Here is a 26151-nt window from a genome sequence, read left to right as displayed (position 1 = left end):
TCTGAATCCTGGGTTGAGGTCAAGCTGGGTTCGGACAGGAAGGGACGTGCGCATACTCACAGTGATGCTGGGGCCGAATCCAGAGCCAGGCTGAGGACTAGCAGCGCTGATGTAGTTGCCCACAGCCGAGTCCTGGCTGCCGGGCGCGTACAGGTCAGCCACCGGCCCTGGACTGTTAGCGCCGGGGAAACCTCCGGGCCTTGACGGGTTGGCTCCTGCATACAAACACAGCGGGGAGCAGAGCAGCTCAGAAACACCCAGCAGTGATAAGTGCAATCCTTCTGGGAAATAATTAAATCAAAACAACACACTACTGGATTCAGCCGCTTGTCTCCGAGGATTTACGGGTTTAGAGCTGCGATTTCATTTGATTTCACCTCATAAAAAGGTGCAGAATTTAGGATTAAATGACAAAAATGGAGTGAATCCAGTATGATTTTTTAAATATCTACATGCTTTATGTATTATGCATAAGAGTAACATTCCTGTTGTATAATCATGCACAACACAAAACAAGCATGTTTCTAGAAATACTTCCACCATGCTAGAAAATTAGTAAGGTTGCAGTGTAAATGTCACCATGCACTAGGTAAAGGAAACACTAGATGCTGAATTAGAAGAGCAACGCGGGTTTATTACTGGGATGACTGCAGCCTTCACGGTCGGCACCCAGACTTTGGAAATGTTTTACGCCGCCCATTACCAACTGATGATTCAGAGATGGCGACCGGAGTCTACTAAAAATATTTGTGACACTTTCGGCTGCGGGCTTCAGTCTGCTGGAGTAACTTGGATCATAAAACAAAATGAGTATGTGAGGGAAGAGAAGGAGGCGTAAGGAGGGTGTATAAAATCTTGACCCCGGCTCATCTGCGGGTCCAAACTCAGGAGGGATAAAAAAGACATACTGCTCATGACTTACCACCTTTGGCCTGTGAGTAAGAGCAACTCAGACTCATAAAATGTCTTCTGAAACTCCAAAAGCCTTTTAAAGGCCAATAAGAGTAGCAATGCAGTGCAATCATCTCTCAGCACCAATATCTGCTGTTTCCACCTTGGCATAACCTTCTGTCTCGCCCTGATTCACAGACACGCTGAAAAAAACGAACAAGCTGCATTAAAAGGGGGGGGGGAAATAATATTCTGACCGTGGAAACAACTCCATCCTTTGCAAGTATGAGCTCAGCCTGTGGTGCACCAGTGGAACTCTTTGTACAATTAAAGAAATGCGGAGTGGCGCTTCAACAGACCCGGCGCGTCCCCGCAAGCGCCCGTGGACTCTCCAAACTCCATTACGGACGCCATGTTGAACCTGTCACTCTCGGCCGCATGAAGACACGTTGGGCCCAGTGGAAACGCACCACAGGTATCTGTGTGCAGCACTTTAGAAAAATGAAGCCATCTCACGAAACAGGCGTCTCCTGAAGTTGATGCCGCTGTTTAACCACGAGGATGTTAAACAGGAAGCAGCAGGCTCTCTTATCTCGTCTGCACAGCCCCCAATAGGCTGCTTTATTATATAATTAAGGATTTTTTTTTTCACTTGAAATGGCAATCCTCATTTCCTATGTCTGATGAGTTTTATTAAAGTGTGGCTTCCCTCTCTCCCGGCAAAGCAGCTTTTCTCATTTAAACGTCGGGGCTGAATTTAGCTCTGGGAGCCAAACACTGTGCAAAGCGTTTCAGATTGTTATTTAGATTTATCCAAACCCTAGCAAGGTAACAAAGAATCTCCTTCTCCACCTTGGCTTCTTTCAGGAGGGGGGATATTGTTCCTCATCGCTGCAACCTGAACAACAGGACTAACGACATTTAGGACGTGTAATGTGTAACGTATGATCTCTGTCTCACCACGATTAGACTCCTGCAATACATACAAATCACACTTCTGCCCAAGGTTTGACATAAATATAGCGTGTATATTCGACTTAATAGGACTACCCAGAATCTGACTGTGGAAACAAAAATGCTCTAGTTCGTTGTCTCATTAATCCTGAATTAAAGACAGTCTACAGCCAGAAAAGCATTAGAAAGCTTTTGAATATTTCCAGGGATGGGAGGAGAATATAATATTTCTCCTGTCATTCAGATGTGTAATAAATCGCTTCCCACTGCTGGACGAGGTATCTCTGAAGTGCGCTGAAGCCTGCCACGCTCGCTTGCTCGCTCGCCACGAAGGCGCTGAAACAGCAGCCTGAAAGAACTCCAGAGAAATCACAGTTGTTCCTCCGCAGCAGGCCTCCCAGCCCTTTTAGGGCTTTTTTTTCTCCTCCTTTTTGCTATTTGCAGAGCTGACGCTGGAGCAGTCTGTAGAAAATGCCAACATCTGCCCGAGGCAGGCGGCCAACACTTTAACCATTACAGAGGAAAGTCTGGACCACTTTATTGTACTGGTCCATAACACAGCAACTTTTGTTTGCAGTGTTTCTGCTCCAGACGGAAAACTGTGGCAGGTTTAACCGCAAAGCGCAGCAACGCTGTCACTGGCCCGCGTCACGGAGACTCGCTTCCGACCCAGAACTTTATTTAAAACTAAAGAAAAAAACAACAGAACAAACAAACACCGGTGGCATGTCATGACAGTGCGGACATCAACCAAAAGACAAGTGCTTTAAAATCACTCTTCTCAAAGAAATGCCATGAATTTATGAGCACTTTGGACTCACATGGAGCTTTGAAATGCTAATGTGCAGCATATTGTGTTTTACTTCATCCCTGGATTTTGAAAGCGATGATTACATGAGGTATAAGGCTGCAGCAGATGAGGACCTGCTGTACAGTAATGAGCGTATAACGCAGAAATGTTTTCCTCTAAGTGTCGAACATGGCCCAGAATCCCACTGATTTTCCAGACTTTTAAACTAATCAGATGAGCAATCATGCTTGCGCTCTGAATGCTCAAAGATCTCAAACACAAATTGACACTCATTCCTTCGCCGTCTCAAAAACCCACATCAAAAAAGTAACTCCGGCATCATCAGAAGTTATTTTGTTCGCATGCAAATGAAGGATTTCATTCTCTATGCGTCGGCCCCGTATGTGCAAGCTGGGGCAGGAGCATAACTGCACAAAAACAGCATATCTACATTAAAAACAAACAAAAAAAGGACATGCAATGCTATGTCATTATCAAGACAGTTGGTTTTAACAGCTCTCTACATGGGTTTTTTTTTCAAAGGAAGATTTTTATTTTATTAAAAAAAGGGAAAAAAAGCAAGAGAATGTAAATAAATAAGGAAATGAATCAAAGATTAGATCGTCTGCATGAAATAATGTCATGAATCAAACTGAAAACTCCAAAAGGTGGATGAGATAGATGCTCATATACAAACCTGGGTTCTTAAACTGATCCGGGCTGTGTAGGTGCTGGAGGGGGGAGTTGCAGGCGGAGGTGGCATGCTCACTGTGCAGCATCTGAGCCGCTTGGGGCCCCAGGGAGCCATAGTCGGCAAAGGAGCAGGGCCCCCCCCTCTGGTCACTGGGCGCAGAGTAAAACCCATAATCGGGGAGGCCTGGGAGATACAGTATAGGGTGGGGAGGGGGAGGGGGTGGGTGGGACTCCATCATCGTGGAAATCAAAGTTTTCATTACCAAAGTCAAAGTCCAGATTGTTGAGAATAGCCTGGTGCCAGTTTACACCTCTTGCAGGTAACATCCATTGTGTGGCCCTCCCTGCCCTCCCTCCCCAGCAGCCCCTGCCATATGGCCACACCCCACTGGCATGTGTGTAACTCTATACACTAGATGCAAACATACATCTATTCTTGGAAGTATTTAAGACCATATAAGCTAATCTAATGGCTCGACTGGACTCAAATCAGGATACATCTAAAAATAAACACACACATTTTCAGGCTTTTTGCATAACTGACCTGGGTCATCCGTGTTTTCAGTCATTTAGGGGTTAGATAAAAGCGAGGAATCATTAAAACACAGGTCAATACATTTCACATTTCAAACTGAAAACTCTTTGTTGACACACCTGGAGGAAGCATTAGTCAATTAGGTGAAAAGAAAGCGACAGCGCACGAATCAATAATTCATTTAAAGCCTCTTTTTCTCCCACCAATAGCAACAGATGATAAGGTCTTTATGTGAATGAGATACAGAGACATTGGTGTTTATTGATGACACTCATTCTGAAGTGCACTAAGCACTCTGGGCACGTCTCCGACCGGCCTCTCCCACTGATTCCCTCTTTGACGCAGATGGTGGATTATCAACAAACTGTCTTTCAGCGCCGAGTCGTGCTGACATTTATTGCTTGTCGTCTTAATCTGAGACAAGCTGCACATATAAAGAGTGCAATTAATAGAAACCGCTTCTTCCCGCACCTCTTTGATAACAGAGTTAATCTACTGTGGCGGGACCGAGGTTGGTGGCACCAACATCGCCATGCTGGGATTCCCCCCGCACTGTTTTTTTTTTATTAATATTACTTATCCTGCAGCAAATAGCCATTCAAAGCCACTTCACCTCGACCTCCTCAGACTAAGACAGTCCACTTGTGCCAAATGGAATAGAAGCCGCAGCCATGTTTCCCGGCGCTAATGCTTTTTAGCAGTCTGATCTCAGCACTTGTGGGCTGTCTGCCCACTCATCAAATTATAGGCTCCAAATACGGCAGGCTTCCCACGTACGTCACATAATGCCTGACACATTGAACAAAGCTCAAGAACCAATCATTCCATTTACTTCACTTAGACAAATGTCACAGAGAATTGATTGGCCTTGCTAATGAGGAAAAACTGGATCAATGGAATAATTATAACAGGGAGGAAAAACATTTGACGGCTGCACGAACCCTGTTATCGGATATTCATAAAGAATTCTAATAAATCACCATTTACAACAGTGTGGAGATGAGCTGAAAATTTGGGTTCTGTCATCTACCTAAAAGTTTCAGTGTCTGTGGGGTTAGATGCAGATCAGTGCAACTTAAAGCAGATTATAATTATTGTCTTGAATTTCTCCAGTACACATTAAAAGGGTTCAATTATAGGTATTGGCTCAGTGGTTAATGTTAAAATCAATATTAGACACATGCACGCGTTTTAGTTTGAGAAAAGAGTAAAAGGAAAGGGTCTGCTTTTGCTTTTAGAGGATATGTTGCTGTTTTTAGTCATGTTGTATTTCTAATGGACTGACAGCAACAGACTGAGCTGATAATAAGCAGCCCTGATCGGCTGGGTAGCGACTGTTGCGAGGATTACTCACGCAATAAAACATCTCCATCAATATTACATCTCCATCAAAAAAAAGAGAGGCAGAATCATCAGAATTATTATTTTACGGACAAAAATGGCTGAGCCAAAATGACTGGACAGTAAATAACACTATGCTGATCACATGAACCACGCTAGCCATAAATAATGCTTTGCTAGCAGGAGCTCACTCAGATCAGGAGGAATCCTTTAAATCAAGGCTGCGGCTTTTATTTTTACGACCACGGCCGTCCGACGCCATAAAGTGGCGCCGTAAACCGTCTAAACCACGGTGACGGTTCGTTAAGTTAGACGGACGTTTACCTGTCAAAGCCAAAGGGCATCAGGTCGGAGTTGTTTCTGAATCCTTTCCAGTCCCAGCCAGAGCTGGTGCGAATCCTCTCAGATTAACTTTAATCTGAACGAGTGCAGATCACTCCTGGGGAGTTCTTTGTTACACAAGTCGTTAAAAGTTATACACTCAAGTTGTAGGAGGCATCAAGTCAGCTAAAAGGCAGTTAAAAACAACAAAGTTGCGGCATGTGCCGGCAACACTGCACTCCCCACCACAAAAATGTCCCAGTAATTATCAATAAGATTAATTATTATCTACTGAGGAAAACGCTGCATGAACAGATCTTCACACGCCGCCGCGGACGCCCTGCCGGCTAATGAAACCTGAAAGATGCTTCAGACGTGCCTGCTGCAGGTGTGCTGAGCTCAGGTAACCAACTGGCCGTGCGCGCCTGCAGCTGGAGCCACGGAAACGCCAGCACAGACGCAGCAGCCTGCTCTCCTGGAGCCATATATCCTCATCAGTGGCTCTCAGATGTGCGAGACAGGATGAAACTGGGAAGACTGGGCCCGCAGACGCATTAGCATCACCGATCACATGGCTGCGCCACGGACCCACCCACTATTAATATTCACAGTCTATACAGAACGGAGGGCCATTCTTGGACTCTTTTTTCTCCTACTGGCCTATAATTTGATGTAATTACTCATCTACAAAACAAATGAGCATGCTGAGGTTGCCTTGGAGACTAGATCAGGCGACCCAGCAGTGCACATCGTTCGCAGGGCTTCATTTATACTGGTAATTATGTCCTCTACCCCCACCCTCTCTCACTTCTGCCCTCGGTGACCGACACTGGGTGTGGGGCGATAGAGAGGGGAGTGTCTCGCAGTCATCTGTTACTGACATCATTGGGGTGGCACTGTCTAAGTGGATAAATGCCTCGCTCTCAGTGCCACTTTGCCAGGTGACTGCCTTGGGGAGGGAACCACAAACCTTGAACGCACCGATGCTCTTTTTTTTGCCATGTTTGGAAACGAAAACTAATCACAGTACTATTTTATGAGTGTATGGAGTTCCGCTCTACGGTTTCATAGTTTCAATATTTACCGCGACTTTGCTGTGATTTAAGCCCAAAGTGATATAAGATATATGCTATTTGTCAAACTGTCCCATTACAACAAATAATAATTTCCTTTTTTTGGACTTTTTGGATGGAGAACACCATTCACACCGGTATGCTAATTTACAGCTAAAACTGCAGCTCCACAAATGGCCACTTGAGGCAGACTTCACCGATCTGAAGGCTCTTTATTATCTGGCCACTATTTGTTGTGCTTCTCTTTTAGTGACCGCCAGCTGTAAGTTTACCTCATAAATGAGAGAATGAACTAGATTTGTAAATAATGAGGAAAATTATAGGTTTCCTGTCTGCCTTGCAGATAAATATGCTAACAAAGCTGAACATCATTGCGAAACAGCAGTGCTGTGAATTTACAAAGGACATAGGTAGACCAGAAGGTTCTGGTCTCGCACAGTTCCTGGGGCTTTACAGTTGACAGTACACTGTTGCTTGGGTCGACAAGAGTAACCCTGCCTGAAACTGAGTAACACGATGATTTATTTATAAATCCTGTCAGCAATATTTTTACATGGAGTCTTTGCTCTCTTTCCCTGGCAGCGCCTGAGAAATTCCATAGTGGTCATCGAGGAAGATGCCACCAAATTTGACATGCTGCTTCTCAAATTAGCTTTGAATTTTAAAGTTAGCCGCATTTTCACCAATGTCATTTAAAAATAGCATAAAGAAACCAACAGCTCCTTCGCTGTCTAGCCTTGCTTTCACTTCCCATTTGAAATAATCTTTTCTGAATGAATGGCTGAGTAATTAACAGCACTAGACACCCTTTTCAGAGAGCACAGACATTTCATAAATAATACATATTTAATGTCTTGTCATTTTGTGTTCAGAGGAGCTTAGCTAATTAATTTTAACAGATGATTTCTCCTTGCATTTACACATGCATAAGTCGATCCTTTTTCCCCCCATTTTATGCCTGCATTTCCCTTTTCGTGCCGTTCTTTCCAGTAATGGACAAACTCAACAGAGCCAGTGATTTATATTTACCTCCTGCTGGGGAGAAAGAATGATTGCAGAAAGTTCCAAAAGAGGAGGAAAAAAAGTGAAGGCTAAATCATGGTGCACTGATGTGATTTGAATGCAGATTTTAACCTGTGAGGGTTCTGGCCAGGGCTGAGAAAGGCCTCTCGGTTATTTACAGTCGCCAGAGATTATTGTATCGTGCGGCGCCTGGGAGCTGACAGCTCTGGCCTTTATGCTAACCGTGTTTTTTCCCCCCTTAAACTTGTCTGTTTGGTTTTAAGGAGTCTCACAGTCGCAGGTTGTAAATTGAGAGTGATGTGAGCTACATCTTGTCTCATGGTCTTTTAGATAGAAAAAGAAGCAAAATATGAATCATCTCAATGAAGATCTATAGCATTTAGCATTGTTCAAACAGATATTGCAGGGCAAAAGGCTGTTTTAATACACACGCATGAGTCCAACAAAGCTGTTGCTGTGTAATTATATGTCAAAAAGAATGTGTTTTATTGACTTTAAAGCTAAAACACATGGTGCGTTTTAGAAGGCACAACTTTCCAAAGCTTTTATTGCAGACTCTGTTGTGTGTGGAGCCCCTGGAGGGCAGAGTGCTGAGGTCCCTGTAGGCTTTTGCCTGAAACCACAGAGCATCTGCTACCCACAGCTGTGAGAGCCACTGCTTCATAGTGGAGACACAGAGGGACACTTTGCCCTCCCCACTGTGGGCAAGTCTTTCCCTGGGCCATGAACAAAACCTCAAGCAAGCAGGATGGGTTTGGCATGCTTGCTTGTGTTATTTTCCACCTCATACATGTGAAGAGCCTGTGGTCCCAGGGCTGAGCGCCACAGATTGGCATCTGGGACAAATGGACCTGGGTTCAGCCGTGGCCAGACTGATTAAAGCCAGTGCACAAGGCCAATCCTGGACCCCTACTGGGGCTCTAATAAAGACCATAGTGCTTCCTGGAAGGCTTTAACCTCTGAAAACTGATCCTTTTTTCACACTAATTGGCAAATTAATCTGTAAAAAAAAAAAAGACAGGACATTAGTAAACAGTTATGTTGGGTGAAGGTAACGCTGGCAGGGACACATTTACAATTTATTCTATCCAATTTTAGCTAAACGGTAATGTCACCTAACTCCACTCCACTTTAAAACACCTGTGATGAACAGAACAGAACAAGCAGCCAGACCTGGAGCAGCCTCTGAACGGGTTATTGTGCACGCTGCACACACAGCCAAGATCTGACATTTGAGCCCCTCAGAAAGCTCAGAGGAACGTAGGAAAACACTCAACCACAGTATACTGGGACTTCTGGCCTTCCCCAGACTGTCAGAACCATCTGCATCACTTGCATATTTATAATACCTGCCAACACTGAGAGATTCCCAGAAATCCTTTGAAATCCTTTTAAGACGTTCCCTCTCATTCAAACCCACCTTACAGCGGAAGTTAAAGAACAAAACACGTGACAACTGTAGTCTTTTACTTTATCACTATCATTTTCTGATCCATATATCGGCTGTTGCTGAGGCGAACGTACGTCACGTGTTCCTGAAGATCTTATTTTAAACTTTGGGCGACTCGGACAGCAAAGGTGAGTCTTCTACATCCTCCTCTGTGATGCAGCACCGTCAGATCCTGGAGTCCTCTAACTGCTACAACACAGCTGACCTCTGTAATATTTAAAGCACAGTTCAAACCCTCAGTGCCAGCTCATAAAGGCCAGTATGGGCAGGGGCCGATCTACCTTCAGGGCATGGTGAAACTACGTGAGAGCCCAAATTCTCTGTTCTACTTCTGGCCTGGAGCTACAGACTGTCACACACACCCTCACAGCTCCTGTTCTTCTTCTTCAATGGCCAGTGGACGGCCCAAAATCCAACTAAAACAGACCTCTACACACGTGTTTGTACTGCTGAGCCTGTGAACTCTGTGAATCCTGTATGTGGTGCTCCATAGGAACTGTAGGTGGAGTCAAAGCACAAAAAATAAATGACAGAATCAAAGCTGAGGGTTTTACCCCACAAATTAGACTAAAGCTGAGGGTTGAGCAGGAATTTAACAACGAGAGACGATCCTTGTGACTACAGGCAAATAAATGTGGCAGTCAGAGTGCAGAGATGTGACTCAGACAGAGAAGTGAGGCCCAAATACTCGTACTTTCTAATGAGAGGACTGCACTCGTTCTGCCATCACGCAGAGCAGCACGCCAAAACAGAGAGAGACAGAGAGACAGAGAGAGGAAGAGAGAGATTGCTTATTTTAGAGGAAGGCATATTTTATCCTTCTTTATTCCCAACCTTCTTGCTGTTGCAATAATCTTGTATTTTCCCTTCAGATTCTGCCATCTACTGAGGAGACGTGGAAATTTGAGGGAGCGATCGTTTGTTTAACACTGACTCAAGTCTGTTTAAGTACTCTAAAAGAGTCCCGTGATGTTTACCATCCGACCCCCCCCCGCCCTGCTCATAGTCATTTGCTTGTCTTGCTTCCATTTGCAGCTGTCAAAATTAAACTGCGCATAATGGTTGCCATCACGTCTCTTGCTTCCTGGCTGCTGCTAACCCCAAATCAACTTTTCTGCTTCTTAGCGATGTTCATTGCGATTGCTGGGCAAATTGTTTGTTTTGAAACTGCAAAATCAAATAGCCCTATGTGCAAGAAAGAGCATCTGATTGGCTCCCAGTGCTCTCTGTGTTGATTTGAATTACGTGCAAATGAGGACAGATGGGTGGGTGAGCGTGCGTGTGCAGATGTAGCTGGTGCGTGTTCACTATTCACCAGAGCCGCTCGCGCGCGACTTTGTGCCTCTTCAGGTATCACAGCCCACGACTGCACACAGCCGCCATTAAACTGCCTTCAAAACTTCATAACTGAGTGACTGCACAAGCCAGAAGACAGTCACAATTAACAGCAATTTTCACCAGCAAGGTTTTAATAGCGTGGCTGATTAGGAAAAGCACTTTTCCTCGAAGCCTGCAGGCTGTGTGTTCAGTCAAGGGAGCTTTTATTGACAACTACTGAAGGATCTACAGTTGTAAGGGTGGATAAAGCCGGTTGACTAAATGAAGCCAAAAGGCCAATCAATGGCGTGCTCGGGACTTGCATCCTGTTTTTGAAACAAATCTCCGGGCAGATATTTTTCTGATGTCAATAAAGTTCGCAGTGTAATCACACTTTAGGGACGCGTATATAAAGTTAAATGCTCCGGCGTCTTCGAGGAAGGGCTCTATTATCGTTATTTAAAATTTCACACATCCGTCTCAGCTATTATTTGTGTATACATGCAATAAAATACTAATTTATTTTAATCTCAAGGCCGCAGAAAACTGAGATAAAGGAGAGTAGCTCAATTTAAATATAAGCAACCGGATCCCTTTTCCACTTTAGATGTGTTATTTTCAGTATTCTGTGCTACACGATCCAGCGGTGCTCTAAGTAACGTGCGGCGCACCATAAACATGCGCTGTATTTGGAAAGCACAGGATATTTTTTCCTTTCCGGATGTCTTCTAATTATCTAATTGCCCGTCACTAAACTTCTTGTAAAAGGCTAGAATGTTCCTGTATTTGCTCTCTTTCCCCCCATTTTCTGGTAACTTATTGTGGATCGTGCACGCTGCCATGGTTGCCACCAGGTGAGAGGTGAGGACCAGGTGTGTGTCCATCACGAGACACACACCTGGATGCAAATTAGTGAAGTCGCTAAACCTAATCTTTATGTTTTTGTGTAAAAGGCGAGTTTATATATATATGAAGAGAGTCCCGGCGCAACTGTTGCATAAATATTGACTGAGGCTCAAATCGAGTGAATCCCGATGGATCCAGGAAAACGCAACGTGGGAGCAGCGTTATTAAAGTGCGGCAGAAATGCAGAGTGACCACGGCAATGAAGCTAATGCGGTTTGTAGCATCGGATAAAATTGATAAAGCTCTGTATGATGTGAAACGCGGGGCTGCCAGCTTGTGTCCTTTATTTGCTCAGCAGGAAAGGCTTGTTTGGTGGACTGTATTGGTATGTTAACCTGTTTATGAGTGAAGATTTCTTTGCTATTTACGACAAAGGTAGAAATACTACCGATAATTAGCAACCGATAATCTAAGACGAATCGTTCTATTTTTGATCGAGCATTAGTGAATCACGTTAGATCCGCTTCGCTCAGCAACTGCGCGAACAAAGTCGCTTGCTCGACATTTATATTCTACCTAATTTTTTTTGTTTCTTTCAGGTGGCGTGTGTGCGCACGTGGACTTGGGGAGTTTTGTCTATCAGGAAAAGCAGAGCAGGAGAAGTTGGAGAGAGCAGCAGCCACACAGAACATGGACAGAGCGTTTACCTGGCCCTGTGCTCTGTGGGTACGCCAAGTAGCCGCCTCTTCCACGGGCCCCCCTACCTGAGCCTCGCACTGCTGCTACTGCCGCCGCCGCCACCGGTCCGTATGCTGTCGCTGGGAAGCCTGCAGGCACAAAACCACACTTACATCACTTCCTACACTTGGATGAGTACACCCCAGAGCTGTAGGAGCTTGTTGACACCAGTGCTGAGCTACAGGATAAAAACCATAGCTGTCAGTGACAGCGGCTAACATCAGACCGACATATGCCAGCAGCAGACTCCTGACTATGATCTACAAAACCCCGCTGATCCACTGAAACAGTCAGGAGCAACTCAACCGACTGCCTGAAGACTAACTGATTTCCAGTAGTAGTTTCCTAATCCATCAAAATAAATGTGAAATTTCGGACCAAAACAAAACATTAGAGTGATCATATTGGCCGACGGGTGCGCCAAATTAATGAATCTCTTTTATTCGAAACCGTCTGATTGGATTCGTATTCATCACACACACTATAAATAACATGACTTTCTGAAGCCCCGAGTCCCTGATTATATTAGCGAGACCATTTGGCTCAGGGGGGGTGTTTATGTGGCATGCCTATGGATGAAAGATTACAGCACTTCAGAGCTGCTCAGAAATGGGCATAATAGCACGACCTTTAGGGACTACCCATGCATTTTGTTCAGACCGCTTCCAATTACCGTGAGTTTCTCTGGAATCTGAATCAAACGCTGTAATGCGAGAGCCTTTTTTTTTTCCGCGGCAGGAAAACATTTCGCACAATCAGATGGAGACATCTGTCGGATGATCTTTCATTCAGAAGAGACTTTAATCTGTTGGCTTATGTAAAAGACTGAACAAGACCGGTGCCTACTTCATCTCATGTAAACACTGATTCACAGTCAAACACTCCAACATAAACGCTTGTGCGTCTTTACGGGTCCGTCCACGCAAGAATCGATCAACAACAAATAAACTGAGAGTTTATGATGCTCTAATAAGGCTACTCTAATGTGATGCAAATATATAAACCCACATCTTTAGGGTCTGATTACTCCAACAAATATCAGCCTAATAATCAGACTGTAATTAAGCCAAACACAGTATCTGTGAATTGTAATTACATCGTTGGCCTTAATGAACACAGTAGCTAGTCCATGCCCAGGGCCGGGGCTCTTCTCTCGGCACAGGAATGGCATGTCATTAGTGGTGATGAGGTTCCTCACTCTGGGCTCAACGCTGTCTATTCCTAATCAGCTACCTAAAATTATCTCCACAGGAAATGCTTTCCTTACCAGCAAAATAAATAAAAAAAAGATCCACAAATTCCCCCAAATGATGAGTTATTTATTTATATCACACTAGCTTGTGTTTGGGTCCTCCATGGTCTGTGGTACAGATGCTACAAATTGGCACAGGATACCCCGGAGGAGGTTTTTTTTATTCCGTAAAGGTGAGAGGAGCACTAGTGGGTGACCTATTTTCCGAGTCAGTCTTGTACCACTATTCCACGAAGAGAGGCTCGCACAAAAGGCTGATGAGAAGGAGCGGGGAGGGGCGGGGGGGTAGGAGGGCAGGGTCAGATGAGCTGCAGCCAAAAAGAAAAACACATTGCTTTTCATCAACCGGCTGAGAAGAAGGTAATTCACAACTCTGTCGACACAATACAGCTATGGATGTGCACGTCAGGTGTGAGGTGCGATCATGCAGCGACTGGCAGGCAGGTGAAGAGGAGAAAGAAACGCCACTTCCCCCCGGCTATCTAACAGCTCAGGATAGAATAACGGACTCAGGGGGCCATGGCGAGGGAGAAGGAGATGACAAAAAACCCCAACCGTATTTACGCCGCACCACGCCAGGGATTGGGCGATATTCTGGAGCTCTTTTCACAAAAGCACGAATCAACTCTGATACTATGGTAATGACGGCCGCGCACCCCCGCACTTCTGCTGCGACCGCCCTCTTTTTCCGTGACGCTCTCTCTCGTTCCCCTTTTGATTCCCTCTTCCGCTCGCCGCCATTGTCATGACACCCCAACAGACCTAGTGGCTTGGAAGTTAGTTGTGGGCAAAGTTGTGGTGAGAGATTAATTTTGCAGGATTAGGTGGGTTAATTAATAGATGGCTGCTGCTCATTGTTTTGTGCTCACGCTGTAAGAAGCCACCCAAGAGAAGCGCTGCAGCATTAAATCAATTTCATGGCCCTTTTATTACCGAGGAGATAAAGCCAATATTTAGCTTTCAATTCTTCACAATTATTGGGGCCCTGCTTTCTCACTTGAGTGGCTGTGCTTGGCTGGGGACAAGGACACATCTGTTTATGAGCTGTGGAGGCCCGGGGGCCTTGGTGTCCGGACTCCGGGGAGCTGTCCTCGGCTTTCTGCGGCAAAGAAATTCACTGCTCTCTACCAGTGCGCAAAGAACAGAGATTAGACCTGAAGAAAGATGAGGACTTTCAAATATAAAGCCTAATCTGACAACATTATTTGCCTTCATAACTATAAAACTTCCAGTATGTCAAAACCTGGAATAAGAAAAAAACAAACAAATCAGACCTTCACCAAGGTTCATTCGAGACCCACATTTTCAGGAGGACCACGGTCCAGATGAGGTCTCACACCCATCTAAATGAAGCGGACTATCTGACGAAATGAACTCTGGTCCGTATAAAACGGACCAAACGCTTCTGGTGTGAAAGTGCCGTAACAAAGACACTATTTGGGAGAGCCGGAGGGAGGTTGGACCACCATTTATATCTGTTTTTAGCTCACTTTAAACCACCAAAGCCCGTGTAAGAGATTCTGGACAGGAACCACTTGCAGATGAGTATCCAGTACCTTTTGAGGACCCGACCCCCGATGATGAAGGGTTGCTGCCCTACAACAGCAGCTACTCTACAAAACCGCCACACAACTAAACTTCCAAACAGAATGGAATTTCTGTATTGTTGGTTCTGTGGGATTCAGAGCACGGAAGGTTTTATTTTTCTTGACAGTGCAGAACAATACTGGCATGTTATGCCTGTAAAGTGGCACTTTTCTGAGGTGCATACTGGTCCTTTTTTCCCTATACCTGTATTTTATAAGTCTATATGAACTTGACTGTACAAAAAAGGAGCCGACACGGCGGGGCAGCGCCGCTGCGATCAAATAACACCGTGCAATTTTTCTGTCAAGGTTTCCTGGGATTTTTTGCTTGACGCCTGCATGGTCTGGGTCAAAATCGTTGTTTTTCTATTAGTCTATACAGTTTTTCGAATTCAGAGAACAGGAGGTGACACAATCTGTCCCGCTCCAACTGTGGTTCATACTGTCAGCGCATTTTCAAGCTGCTTCTCAGATTCTTTTCATGAATTACAAAAAAAGATGTCTTGAACTATGTAAAAATATGACATTTCCTCCAACTGCAAGCCACTCCATTTAAACAATAACCCGAATTGAAAAAACATTGCTCATAAAATCACCTGCAGATGCACCGTTTTAGATTTCTGCACATTTTTTCCCCGTGAACTGACTTTCTGGTCCTGTCAAGTCAAAATAGTGTGAAGATGAAACGATGCTGCATTATGCATCAATAAGGTCCTATTTATGTCCTACCAGTCTGAGAACAGCTTGACTGATGTTAATGTGATCTGTACTGTTCTTTGGCCCAAAACTGCCAGAAGCAGCCCCCTCCTGTCATTGATAAAGGACCTCCATCAGTCACAGAGCTCTCCATTCATTTCAGCTATGAGAGGACTGTCAGCTATATACAGCTGAGCCCCTATGGAAAACCTATAAAGTTGCCAATGCACTTATAGACTGCAGCAACGTGTGAAATAATTATAGATAAAACCTTAAAAATGCACAGACGTACATCTCTAAATATGCTAATTGAAGGTTCTGCTGTGGTACGGTTAAAAGAATAGATTAACAGAGTGGTTTGGGTTTGAATAAGAGGCCTGTGAAGCAGCCTTTCAGACTGCAGCTCGTCGATTTTAGAGGCTGCGAGGAGTGAGACAGATGAGCAATAGAGAGCAGAGATGACGGAGACAGATAAACAGAGAAGGACAGCAGCCACATCAGTGCGGGGGGAAGACAAAGAGAAGAAAGGACAAACCGGGAGAAAGTGAGGCATGAACACGGCCAGGGAAAGTTATTCTATTTTATACAGGAAACCCTGTATACATCCTTTACTCAGGTAGACTCCCAGTAATGGACAAATTCACTCACTCAATTTGTTTTGCTTGAAAAGCTGTATCTGGTGTGTGCACAGAAGAGGGCTAATATACATCTAAATGCAGTCATTTTCAAATCATCCCCAACTAATTAATCCTATTGTTTAAACAGCAAGTAAAATGGACTGGCTACAGTTGCTATGAAAGTAAAAGCGTCAACGTTTGTCAGCATAACATGTGTCAGAATAATCAGCCAACGCTAAAGGCAGTTTAGTGGAGATTAAAACAAACATCTTCCTTAAATGGAAATCAATTAAATACAATAACAGCTGATCAGAAAAGGCATCACCAGACACTGGTTGTTATTCGCCGCTGCTGTTTTCCTCCCATGCGATAGTGTCTTTGCCGGGTTTAAGAATAAGCAATGATAAAAATAAAAAAAAAAGATCAATAAAGTGTGTTAAATATATGCAGGAGACACATGTTTTTTTTCCTGTCACCGTGACAGCGAGAAGAACAAGCCAGTGGAAATAAGTGTTGGGATGAGTCGTAGCAGGCGCAGCCGAGCACACTGCCGCCTCCTCGCAGGAGGAGGGAGGCGTTCTGTCACAGATGGAGAACTGACTCCACATTTTCCTTCATCAATAACCTTTGATAAGATATGGAGAAGCACAAGGTGACAAATAAAAGAATAAATAAATAACAGTAAGTAAAAAAAAAAGAGGCTGCCACAAAGCTAAGCATCTTTTCATCTCCAGACTGACAAGTGTCCCATTGTTGTCATCCTTCAGCGCTACTTTGTTGTTGCTGAAAGCATCTCGCTTGCTGTTATCAAAGGCATAAATCACAGGATTGTTGAGAGCCAGGTGGCTTTCATATGAACTGTTGCACGCATGCTCGCCGCTCACCTCTCGTTTTATCAGGGCGGACCCTACAGTGCACGCTCGGGCTTCCCCTCATGTAAAAGACACTGATGTCGGGGAATGAGCCCGCGACGGAGAGAGACAGACAGATTTACACGCACGCCAATAATTCAATTATAACCACACTAATGCAATACACATATTATTGCAACTCTCGTGTAAACACCTTAACCGGGTTATCTTACTCACATTAAGGTCCTAATCAGAATAAGCATAACTTCATTAACAGAGCTTGGTTGCTGTCAATCATTCAGATGATTATTGCCATGTGTATCTCTTCCTTGCAGTGTTTAAATTCCGTGCACGCACCACACACGTTACACGGTACACAGAGCACTACTGCTGATAAGTGCCATGAGGAGCACACATATAGATCCAAGTCAGGCTCTTCAGAGATTTTAAAAGCATTCATGCTAGACAGAGAAAGACTCACCGAGGATGTGGAACATTAAAAAAAGACGCGAACAGTCACTTAAGAACACACACACACAAACAAACACACATATATGTGTGTGCCTTATGTGGCACATTTGTAGCATTACTATTGAGAGTGCTCTAAATAATGTTTAAGATCAAAATATTGACTGGCCTCCACACGAACCCCCAACCTCTATGAATGATAAGGATAGTCAATTTTCTGTTTAATCCTGATAAAATCACACCTGTGGCTGAACACGTTTCTGTGTGTTCCTGGTTTTTTTTTTAAAATCTTTTTTTAAAGGCAGCAATCATTTTTTTTGAATCCGCCATACTGAGCCTTTGCCATTTGCACTTTGTGATTTCTTATTGGGGAACGAAAAAAGTGAAATAGAGAAGCAGAATGAAGCCAGTGCTTTGACGAGCCGGGCTTTAAAGCAGAGATACGCGTGTCTTACTTTATAACACTTTAAAAAAACGATGAAGTACTGACGGGGTTGAATCAGAATTGAGTCTATCTGGTAAAAAGGATTTCAGAAACACCAGCACACTTATAACAACCATGTCTCAGAATCTTCCGTATTCATGCGGCATAGGCCCATTTTATCTATTAAATCCAAGGTTAGTTTCAGAAGTAAGAAGGCCAGTGAAAAAGGCGGTTATTCAAATCTCAAAATGAATCTCAAGCACTCATTATAACGGAAGGTTTGTCCATCTACACGCATATATACTGCCCCCTGGTGTTTGGGTGTATATTCAGCTGGAATAAAGCAGAACTGAAATCAATAATGTGAAACCACATTGACAATTATGCTCAAGCAGGGTAGAAAACAATCATTCCAAAAGTGAACGTGCCCATCAGTATATCAATATAATTCATGGCATAAAATAATGTGTATTTATGGTTGCCTCTGAACAAAAGAATAAAAATCCACTATGACCATATATAAAGGGCTATACATGCATATAGATCTTCTGCTGCCTCTCTGACTTCCCATATTCACCCATAATGGTGTGTGATATATATTGCATTTTGAGACTCTTGTGAATCCTTCTCCAGGGAGGTCGAAGGGTGTTTCCAGCACCAGATCAGCCGGATCAGTGGAGGTTTTACAGATGAACAGATTCACTCAGGTCAACATGAGGGAGTCACCCACACTACAGCATCATGGTCACTGTAGTTCAGTGCTCCCACTGGGCATTTTAAATGTCATTTGACCATAACAAGGGATAAACAGGTTTAACTAAAATCATAAAATATTCTATATTCCCTTCATACTAAACAAATAACTGAACGTCAAGTAGTTTCTGCACCTCGCGGCTGTCCGCAGCGCGAGGAGAAGCGCAGTATCTTTTCCTGCAGTTCTCCGTCACAAGAGTGCCGTTTCTTTGTAGCTGAAGTGCACGGCAGCATAGCATCAAAGAGGACAAACTAGAGCCTTTATTGAAGTGAAGAAGCACTTTTGACCTCCTCTTTGTGCTCCTTCCACTGCTCTTCAGTAAAAAGGATGCAGCACCTATAACACAGAATTGATCTGAACACATCCTGCTTGCACACAAACCTCAGCGTACAGTAACTCCCAGTCACTCACTCACACACTAAAAAGACGGAGAATGAAACAATATTGTGTGTGTGTGTGTGTGTTTGGGGGGGGGGGGGCTCCAATGCATTACAAATAAGAGGGAAAATCTGCCTGAAGAGATAAGGAAAAAATATTCAAATCTGTTTCGGAAAACAGTGACTTGGGCTTGAGAATGGAAGTGGGTCTTGGTGCAGAACTGGAATCTTCAAGGCAGTTCATGACGGTGACTTAAATAGAAAGAGACTGAAGGGGAGGACAGAGATAGCTGACCTTGCAGTGGCGCTTATGTAATCGTCTGCTCCGCTGCATTTAACTGCAGTGCTCCCTTCCAACTCGGGATCAGCAAAGGCAACATGTCTTTGCGGTCCAATCTCCTCTGACATCACTTCTGACACTCCAGAGTATGAAAAAGATCCTGTGAGCTCTGAGGGAATCAGCTGTTCTGGTCCTGCCTGTGAGGTCCCCGTACAGCCAATCAGAATAATTAAACAAGACTACTTAAGCCTCCACTCATTTGTGTGTGAGTAAACAGCCTAAAATTTTTATGCATTTTAATGTCCACCCCCTGGTTCTGTGACAGATGAATGACAAGGGGGGATAATTTTGAGTTCTTAAAAATAAAGTGAAAATATTCCGGCAATTAAGTGAATATGGTTGTGGATTTGTAATAATCTCTGCAAATTTGCCACTAAATGAGGTCAAGAACAAGGGATTTTTTGTCTTTTTGACTCCATGATGTGTTGGGCAGCTCCGGTTACACAACCTGCCACTGTTCCAGTTTAAAGGGCAAATAGGGTAAATATGGCTCGACACAAAAATAGCGCAGCAGCAACACTTAATTACAGGAGCCGTGAGTAATGGCCAACACAGGGAGCACGTATGTGCAGTTCATCTGTAAAGGGGTGCAGACATGTAGACTGCATATGTCAGCGTTGGAGAAGGAGAGCAAATGAAGACGATTAGCAGAGACAGCAGGAGGGACGGATATAATGATGGAGGGAAAGAAGAGGACAGCTGTGTTAAGACCTAGAAAGTGACCAGCTCGCTGTGCCTGGAGCTCTTGAACAGCGGGTGGCATCAAAACAACAGGCAGCAGGCACTGAGCAGGGTTCTTGCAGAGACACGTGCATTGTGCTCCTCTCCTTCCATGTTCCTGTTGTCCTGCCATTTGCCAGCAGTGTCCGAAGGTGGCAGCCATGTATGAGGCGGCGCAACTAAAGTTTCATTTCAGGTCCAGCGGCTCAACAGCTGAGACATAATGAGCTATAGCGTTTGCCACTCTGCCTCTTACAGCAGCTCATCTTCCCCGCCACAGGAACCTAGGCTGAGCATCTCCATGGCAGGCTGTTTGTCTGCTTCAGAAGGAGGGGCTGTGCCTGCTGTCCCATGGTGAGTTAAAACCTGGGCAAATGAGGTGAGCCTTCCATTCTACTCTGAAAAATAACCAGCCTTTCAGTGCTGTCAGTGTGAGACTTTAGCGGCCGGTTTTTCAGAGGCCACCGCTCGCATGAGGCAAGTCCACGTGACCTGATTTGTTGGCTTGTGCAGACAGGCCGGTGCACAGTGCATCTTTACACTGATGACACAACGTGGGGAGCAGGTTCACCTGTTGAATCCAATCACCCTCCGCAGCCTGGTCGCCTGCAGGACAGCCTGTACATGCGCTAACCGAAGGAAGCTACTGTACAACAGAGCCCATCTGAGCGCAGTCGCATGCTGAAGGAGATAGGGCGCGACATAGAATGCGGTCCACTGACGTCAAGGCATCTTCCTCGCTGCTGTCACTGCGAACAGAGTCACGGCCTGTGAGAGCCCCCGTGTGTGAGTGTGGGCACTCGGTATTGATGTGGGGACAGTGAGTCAGAGAGGCCAAACGGACAGGAAAGAGGTCCGTTGTTACGATTGCGAACCTTCTTGCTATTGTGTGCAACCTCGAAGATTCCTAGTGTCCGTTTTACGCCCATGCATGACTATTTAAGCGTCTGAGGTCACAATGCCCCTCGTCAGACTCTATTTAAGGACTGTGAGTCAAGGAGGGCCCCATCCTCCACAGACCCATTGGGCTAACGATCAGCCTTGGCAATTAAAGCCAGCCTGTGAGTCAGCACGGCACCAGGAGGCCCATCTGCTTCCAGCCCCGTCACGCTCTCACCGGCTCACAAGACCACTCGCTTGGGTCACACCCGGCTCGTAGAGTCACATGATCTAAGGGAACAATCTGCCGTGTAACTGAGGTTCTAGAGAGAACCCGTTCCGTTCACAAGACGGGTCTGTGCATTACTGCGCTGCCTCGCGAGTGCAGTGAAAACAGAGGTCAATGGTGCGTAGAACTCGTGAACAGGTAAGCGCCACATCAGCATCAGCCCACTGAGCTTTTTCCACCTGCTCCAGCCAAGCAGTGGGACGCTTAAGAACTTTCAGCTACATGAATGATAATTGAACTTCGGATGATGATGATGATGATAATGACAGGGGTTGCATCCCAAAACCGCATCATTGTCCACAAAGGACAACAGCTGTCAACTGGAGGATATTACTGGACAGAAAGTGTGAAAAGGCATTCGCCTCACTTAAAGCTATATGCTAATCTCCCTCAAATTCAAACTCTTAATCCGGTGACGTTTCCTGCATTTGCTGCTCTGCTCAGAGTACAACAACATAACCACAGAAATGAATAAACATCATGTGAGATTCAGTAACTTTTACATTTAGGCAGCAATTCTGCTACCAAAGAAAATAACATTTTCTAAAGCTGTCTTATATATTACGTGCTTACATGGGTATTACTGTATACTGTCCATATGTATGTAAAAGCCTGGATCCAGTCCTTATGCTGGATCAACATCCACATTTCAAAAGGTTTCTTGATTCATTTCCAGGCTGTCTAAGTTCCTTAAATCCATTCGTTCTATTTTTCAAAATGATTCTGCTAGGATAAAATTGATCCCCTTTAATAAACTGAAGGAAGTTTGCAGTCAACTGTGCAGAAACCAGAGTTGTGGAAGTTCTGGAAGATTTGAGATTAGATCTCAAGTGTGTTCAAAACCTCGACAGAGATTTGTCCTTTTAAAATCGGACAAATCGCCACACCCGGCATACCATCTCGACCTTGACCACCAACCTCACTGAGGCTTTCGTCGTGTCACAAGTTCAGAGTGCTTTATTGTCCATGTCAACACCTTTTCTACCTCCCAACAGCAGACAGTTGCCAAGCCCTGGGAGGCCTAACTAGAGTTTCAGACCAATGTCCTGCCATGACCTCTGGTGCATTTATCATATGCTTGGCTGGCTCTGCCCCAGTTTATAGGGGCATGCAGCCCTAAGGAGAAGTCTCTATCATACCAAATGCAGGAGCCAGCAGCTCTCTTCTCCTATATTGCACTTGCAGAAAGGACAGCTGCTCCCTTTACCTTTATATTCCTCTCCCTCGGGGAAGAGGAAGTCAACAGGTCAGCAGCTTTCTTATCACTGTTACTTACAGCTGTAGAGAACAGCAACATCTATATGTGCAAACACAATCCATAGAAGATCACTCACTCTGGGCAACTGTAAAGTATGACCAAGGGCACTGAACAATCGTTAAAAATATCTGTCTAATCCCGCCCTGCATATCTAAAGGACTTGATATCGAAGGGATTTCTCTTGGGGCATGCGGTTTTCTTTCAATGCAGGTGATTGATTTTAATTCAGGACGGGTTTACGCAATCATTTTACGGTCTGAAGAGTTAAAACATGTTGGTATATTTCTGGTGTCAAGGTGGAATTTGGGAATGATGCAAAAAAAAAAAAAAAAGTACGAAAAATCTGAATACCAACTGTGGGTAAGAAAATAAAAATCACCTGCTGGGTTGAGATCTGTCTCCTGTCGGAGTGTTGAGTTCAATCATTTGTGACTGGATTGTGTGCACCGGTGTATTTTAGAATTGGAGATGCAGAAGGATTAGAAGCCAAAATCCAAGTAAAACAGATCAGAAGAAACATGAGCAAAGCAACAAAATAAAATGACAAAATGAAAAAGACAACAAACAGACACTGTTCAGCGCGATGGTCACATGTAAACCACAATAACCCACCCCTGTGTCCTCATTAGTCCCGTGTTCCATTTTCCGTTGCCCTGTCCCATCCTTAATCATCCTTTCCCTTCATTTTTTACCACTAAGAGGCTGACTCACTGGACCTGAATGGCTGTTTGTCTGTCATGACATCTGGCGTAGCCGGATGACTGAGTGTTATGTCTCTCTCACTCAGTCTGCGTCTCTCCCCTGATGGGAGCGCACTAACATCTTCATCCCTATTTTTTTCAGTCTGGCATAATGACCTCCTAGTAGCAGCCCTAATGGAGCCATAATGGTCATTTATGCCAGGGGAGGCTCTGAGGGCACGGCTGTGGAGGCAGTACGTCGCACAGGAATATGGTGGAGAGCCGAAGGAAAGCACCAGGTTAAGACTCTACACCTCCGTCTCCTTCCATTATGTGCAGCTCTTGATCACATTCTTTGTATAAATACACGTTGTCTATGTGCAGATTCAAGGGTGCATTAATTAAAGGATCGAATATGAGACCGGCTGACAAAAGAAAGAACAATATGAATGTCTGTGGTTTGAATCTCTGCTTTAATGTTCCCTTCCAGAGCTTTCTACCACTCTACATACATAATTTACAAACGTACCCTACTATAAACCCCCCCTCCCAACATATTTCTTTAAATAGACAACCTTCCTATTCATAGGATATGAAAGAGAGTAAAAGTTTCACTTGCACCAAATGCAGTGCTTAAAAAAAGGTATTTGCATATTAATATCTATATTCTCAAGTGTTGCTGTAGCCTTTAAAAACACTTCTTTGAACGTAGCTTCATCTGGAAGGGTCCTCCAAACTACAGCAGACACCTCCTGCTTTAAATGCTGCACATCTTGCGCTATTCCTCTGGGCGCTGCGAGCTGAATAATACAAAAGCGCATTTATCAGATAGCTAATGCTAATTAGACCGTTGCATAGAAATGAGAATAATGTACAGTAATGTTTCTTCCTGCTTCCTGTTTCCAGCACGACAAAGCTGCTTTTCAGGCTATGAGTGGAGTAAGTAAAAAATGAAAAGACATTCTTGGTCTTCTATTTATGCCTGGGAACATCTCTGCAGGTTTGATGTGCTCAGTTTATCAGACTTTGTTTGTATCTGGACTGATCAGACCAACTCAGTACCGATCGGGTTCTCCTACAACACGACGTGCGACAGTACTTTTTTTTTTATCTTGTCCGGCATTTGAAATATCAGAACTGTCCAGCGTCTTTTAACAGCGGCGTCTTGGGAATAGCGCGGTCTTTAAAGTCTGACTCGGAATGAAACACTTTTGCTCCTCTTTTTAATTCAAAACTAGTCTCTAATTTCAGTTTGCCCTTTTATGTCCGGTGAAATATCAGCTCCTCCACCTGATAAAGTGAGTGAAGCTCTTTAAAGCTCACATGATTTGTAGACGATGTTCCGTAAATCACTCACAATTTGGATCAATGCTCTGAAGTGCACAGCTGTTTTCCTTCTACGTTTCGGTTTACTGTGTTTTCATTTGTGTTTAACATGACTTATAAAATTTATCTCAAGTCATTACGACACACATTTTGTGTATCCTTTAGCAAAAATACTGCTGACAAAAATGCTGATGGTTTCAGATGTTTTTTTTTAAATAAGTTCACTTTAATCATGCAAATAGGTCAATCAGATTGATTAACTCTCCTTAGAAACAGGGTTTATTAGTCTAAAACTACTTTTTAATCATTTAACACGACTCCGCATTAGCAAATGTGGGTTTTTTGACTTCAGGAGGTGAATATGAATGTGGCGCTTCGGTGACATAAGCAGAATGATGCGAAAGTAAAAGCACAAACGCCCTCACCACACATCCTGAGCTGCGAGGGTGACAGAAAGCAGTACCATGACCACACACGTGCACACACACACTTTCTGTCACATTTGCCAGCACACATGCCGCACAGTCTCTGCTTTCATTTGGCTCTGCACTGAGCACGAGCTGCCACCCTGCATTCACAGGCCTATATGTTGAGCAGCGCAGCAGCGCAGCAGCGCAGCACCGACCCAGGATGCATTATTGTCACAATGGGATCGGACAGATTACTGTCAGTAATCGTGTGTTATTGTCTCTTTCTAAGGGGGACAAATCTACTAACAAACAAATCAATGTAAAGCTGAGGAAAAGGCATTATCGAACAGAGCCGACAATCAGGTAATTGCATCCACTATTTAAAAGAGTAGCTTTGATTAACAGTACGATTCTTTTTTGTTGGTAATCATCTCTAACACCTCCTTGTTATTTGTATTTCTGAGGCGGTGGCAAACACTGTGGTCGTCCTGATTGTCACTACGCACAAGCAATATGCTGCATCGCTCCTGAAATTCAATTTCAACTTCACAGTTTTAACTTTTGGCATGTTATTAAAATGTTGCACAAAATCAACCGGGTGATTTTTTAAAGCACAACCGAGCGAAAAGAAGAGAAGGAGGCTTCAGAAGCCTGACAGGGGATGAATGTATCCCTATAAAACTGTGCAAAAGCATATTTATCAAAGACATCCTAAAACGAGATGAAGATTTGGGTACAAAAAACTATTATTTTCCAATGATGAACATGTATTTTTCATATCGTTCGCCTAATGCCTGAATCTGCAGCCACAGTGGCAGACTCATCTGTTAATAAGGCTGTGGTCGTCCTCCCTGCCACAAAGTCTTGTCCAGGAAACAGTGATCAACACTCAACACAACGAAGTGACTCACAGTTCCTGACAGATAACGGATACAGACTTCTGCGTTATGCAAAGGTCTTTAGGTGCGTTAAACACTGATAATGTCTGTGCTGTGATGGAACAGCGCTGTAACAGAGTCACGGAATACAAATACAGGCACTAAAATTCATGCTGTATGTGATCGATATCAAATGCTCTTTGTGATCAATATTGAAATTAATTGGGAGTGTCACAAGGACCAGAGTGCTATATTGTCAGATACTGTTTAACAGCTGCTGCGCTGGTGACAGACAGTCTGACTGGCTGCAGAGAACACTCTGGTGTGTGTGTGTGTGTGTGTGTGTGTGGGTGTGTGTGTTTCACTTTTCTTAC

General features: G+C 44.2%; 1 protein-coding gene and 1 long non-coding RNA gene across 11 annotated transcripts in view; one reads left to right on the top strand and one right to left on the bottom strand.

Moving 5' to 3' along the window:
• Positions 1-26151, bottom strand: part of msi2b (musashi RNA-binding protein 2b) — a 182195-nt gene that overhangs the window by 9054 nt on the left and 146990 nt on the right. For 4 of the 9 annotated variants that reach the window (XM_029848482.1, XM_029848483.1, XM_029848481.1 and 1 more), the window contains exons 11-13: positions 11942-12061; positions 3333-3512; positions 61-215 (exon numbers count right to left, since the gene is read on the bottom strand). In XM_029848482.1, the coding sequence (XP_029704342.1) occupies positions 61-215; positions 3333-3512; positions 11942-12061 (455 nt within the window). The remainder of the gene's footprint in view (positions 1-60; positions 216-3332; positions 3513-11941; positions 12062-26151) is intronic. The other 5 variants (XM_029848484.1, XM_029848487.1, XM_029848488.1 and 2 more) reach the window with 5 other exon arrangements.
• LOC115252663 (uncharacterized) lies at positions 20296-25534 on the top strand. Of its 2 annotated transcripts, none has more exons than XR_003890989.1 (4): positions 20296-20411; positions 23327-23462; positions 25189-25262; positions 25364-25534. It is a non-coding gene; the product is annotated as an uncharacterized lncRNA (long non-coding RNA). The 2 variants fall into 2 exon arrangements; XR_003890987.1 differs by having other exon boundaries at positions 20302-20436.

Source organism: Takifugu rubripes, chromosome 15, assembly GCF_901000725.2.
Source record: "Takifugu rubripes chromosome 15, fTakRub1.2, whole genome shotgun sequence".
NCBI classification, from domain to species: Eukaryota; Metazoa; Chordata; class Actinopteri; order Tetraodontiformes; family Tetraodontidae; genus Takifugu; species Takifugu rubripes.
This window is presented reverse-complemented; position numbering and strand designations above follow the sequence as displayed.